Genomic DNA, 3,790 nt, shown 5'->3' on the forward strand with positions numbered 1-3,790 from the left:
GTGCAGCACAGCGTTAATCATATGTACATATGGATATGTAGGTATACGCGTAACAATTACTAGAAATTTTCATTATAAGCAAACCAGTTGTCATATCATCATTCAATAAATGGCATTAAAAATATTGAATGATTGATTTGAATGCCTATTAAATAATGTTATTAAGCTGAAAAATTATATGAAATGTCAGAGATTATCAGTAATTTCTTTATTTGTATTTTCATGGTACAGTCCATATCACACCTAATACCTTTGGAAAGACAAAATCCACAAAAAAACATGAGTTTTTCTTACATTACCCATCACTTTTTTATGAACATTTGTGTGTAAGTTTTTATATTTTTAAGTCTATTTCTTCTTGTTTCTTAATGGGAAGGCCAAAGCATATTACTTTGCATTTTCCCCGAGTATATGTATATTTTTTTGTTAGGCTTTAACATGTAAATACTAAATGAAATGAAGAAAGTCTTGATATATGCAGTATTTTTTTTTTTTTTTTTTTTTTCATGGCCACAGCATTCCTGGATTTGGCCATATGGACCAAGATTCACAGAGTTTGATAAGCAATAGTGCCCTTATTTTTTGCAGAATGTTTTTTATAGCTGCTGGTGTTGTCTTGTATATTCTTTATGGTCATTACCTCAATTTTCTTTGTCTTTGTAGAGCTCTTCAGAGAATTTAGTTGTAAGATGCAACAGTAAAAAATATCAGGCATACCCCACTAACACTGACTTCTTTGAGCATTCATACTTTCTAAAAGTGATAAATGTCTATCACATCACCTTGCACATAGTCATTCTGCAGTGTCAAACAAGAGATAGTTAGCCATGATGTGCACTGTAGAAATGCTATTTGCATGAGATTGGAATTAGTATTTCTTAAAGTAAAAAACTCAAATTGTTTTTGTTAATGAAATTCAAAATGATCTTCCCAAAGTGTGAAGTAGTGGCCAGAATTAGTTTTAAAATTGTTTTCAGTATGTTTTTTTGCTTTGCACCTTTATATTTTGCTACCTGCCTAATTTGTAAGCACCACAAGGAGAATGATTATATGAAAATATTTGACAGATCTGTTACATATGAAATCCCCAGTTCACTAGGGATAAAAATGGTTTTGTATGTAATAACATTCAAGTCACACTGTTGCTTAGGTGTGTAATGACCTTGAATACTTTATTGTTCCATGATGCAGAGTTTTCTACTACAACAACAACTACTACTACTACTACTACTACTACTACTACTACTACTACTACTACTACTACTACTACTACTACTACTACCCTTAGTCCCTCATCGTTCTTGCAGGCAAAATACTAAATATGCATATTTGTGTTTTATTTGTTTTGTCTTAAATTGCTCAAAGGTGTATGTTTTAGTGTGTTTATCATAACCATTTTTTTCTTCTAATAAAAAGGGTATCCCAAATGAAAAGAGAGACCACAACACTTTCATAAGATGGATCCATCAGAGAATAACACGCCTGGTTCTCATGATGAAGAAACACAAGAAGTAAGTGGAGTCTTTGGGAGTTTTGAATAGTAATATAGATAATGTTAACTGTTATTAGAATGATTTTGATTTCTCTAATGTTTGGAAGATGAACTTTTCTTAAAGTATAATTAAATATGTAAAGTGATTTGGAATACAGAATATGAATATTATTCTATGAAAAAAAAAAAATAATTGTAACTTAAACTCTACAGCACAAAGAAACTCTAAGTCAGTCTAATCAAGAAGAGGAGAATGAAGCTGTGCCTTTGATTGAGTCTAGCACTCAGGCTGATGCCAACCCAAAAGTGATTACGGAAAATGCTGTGAGAGTAGCTTTTCTACCACCTGCAGAGGAGGCAGATCTTCCAGTATCAGAGTCACTGGTGCATGGTGATGCATCTTACAGTGCCGATGATAATTCTTCTTACAGTGACGAAGAGGCAGATATAGATCAAGATATTGATGATGCTCTAGATGAAGGGTGAATTTATGCTTATATTATGTTTATACTTTATATATTTAAAATAATATAATATTTTGATAATGCTTTGTAAGTTGCATCTGTTTGATAATTAAATTCTTTTCTTTGATTTCTCATTTCATTTGTATGTTGATCTCTATTTTTAGAGCATGGATACCAAGATGTAACTGTGAACATAACTATATTCCAGATACATGGGTATGGAATGCACTTTAGAGCGTGGATTTTCACTTAATGAAGCAGCTATTGCCCGTGATCTTCGTTATGAGCGGTATGACGAAGTTGCTGTGAAATACGAGAGAAATCATTCTTTTTCAAAATACCAGCCTTCATTGAAGCATTTTATACCAGTCAGAAAATCTTCAGAGTAAGTTGGTTTTATTCTGCAATTCATTAGAATGAACTTGTATGAAAAATGGTGGAAGAAGTAAAACCTGATTTTATATATATATACATATTTTGTATTATAGTTTTTTGTGTTTGTTTCCTTTCCACAAGATATTTAATTAAATTGTGAGTATCGACTAGGGAAAGGATATATTGTGGGGAGTTACTATTATCTAAGACAACTAATTTATTGCTTTAATTGTTCTTCAGGGAAAAAGATGAAATGCCTGTAGACTCAGCTGGTCTGTATGGCTTTGTCTCATACTCCTGGATCACTAGTCTCATGTGGAAAGCATACAAGAAAGGATTGAAAGAGGAGGATGTTCCCATCTGCTCAAAGTATGATATGTGTGACTACAATACTGACAGGTAATTTACTTGTTCTTGTTGACATGTTTTACTGATTCAGATTTTGTGTGTGGTGTCCCATTACTATCTGATATTAAGATTTTTTTAAACTCTTCTTAAACTTGAATTTATTATATTAATGGCAAGAAATTCATTTTGCTTTTACTTTTTTATTTTATTTTTATTTTTATTATTATTATTATTTTTGAAGGCTTTTCTGGATCATGATCATCTCTTCTGAAATGCTATTATCAGTGAGTCACTTAACCTATCCTATTCAACCCCTTGAATCCGGTTACTGTACAGCAATCACATGGCCCAAAATTCAGGCATTATGCTTATGCCAGGTGCATGGCTTGTAGGCCAGGCACATGTGAACACTTGTGTCCAGTCACAAGACTATGCCTCCCCTTTGTAATGTTATTTTCTCTTTTTTACACATAAGCATATTTAGTTCTTTTGACATTTGATATGTATTATCTAGAAGGTAATAGACTGTTTTCTTTGCACAGACTACATATCATCTCTCTAGGTAGTCAAGAAATTTTTTTTTTTTCTTTTTTCGTAATATTCAGTTTTCTGTAACACCACCTGTGTTGGTAATGCGGTGGCCAGTTATAGGATACTGGGCATGGAAATGGTGTCCTCCATGGAGCCTGCAACCAGATTTTCCTATGATGTCATATTCACATCACCCAACCCTCAAGCCATTTTTTTTTTTTCTTCTTCTTCTTCTTCTTCTTCTTCTTCTTCTTCTTCTTCTTCTTCTTCTTCTTCTTCTTCTTCTTCCCATGATATGATGGTCATGTCACCTGGATCATAAGGGTTAAGATATTTTTACTCTTTCCAATATTTTAATTATTGTTGTTCTTATGCAATGCTATTTGCTCTTATTTGTTATTATTATTATTATTAATTATTATTATTTTTGTTATTATTATTAATATTATCATTGTTATTACCATTACTTCTATTATTGTTCTATTTCTTCTTATTATTGATCTTATCATCATGTAGAGATTTGCGTATTAAAAGTTCTCATTTGATCCATAGGTTTGAAGCAATGTGGAATGACAGTCGA

At 32.0% G+C, this 3,790-nt stretch overlaps 1 protein-coding gene across 1 annotated transcript in view; it reads left to right on the forward strand.

Annotated features, from left to right (window-relative positions):
* LOC119574276 (multidrug resistance-associated protein 5-like) overlaps window positions 1–3,790 on the forward strand; it is a gene marked incomplete in the record, with an annotated part of 47,324 nt that overhangs the window by 987 nt on the left and 42,547 nt on the right. Inside the window, 4 exon segments of the mRNA XM_037921460.1 lie at window positions 1,410–1,511; window positions 1,706–1,974; window positions 2,165–2,341; window positions 2,572–2,730. Coding sequence (XP_037777388.1) covers window positions 1,458–1,511; window positions 1,706–1,974; window positions 2,165–2,341; window positions 2,572–2,730 — 659 coding nt within the window.

This window comes from Penaeus monodon, chromosome 6 (assembly GCF_015228065.2).
Source record: "Penaeus monodon isolate SGIC_2016 chromosome 6, NSTDA_Pmon_1, whole genome shotgun sequence".
Lineage (NCBI taxonomy): Eukaryota > Metazoa > Arthropoda > Malacostraca > Decapoda > Penaeidae > Penaeus > Penaeus monodon.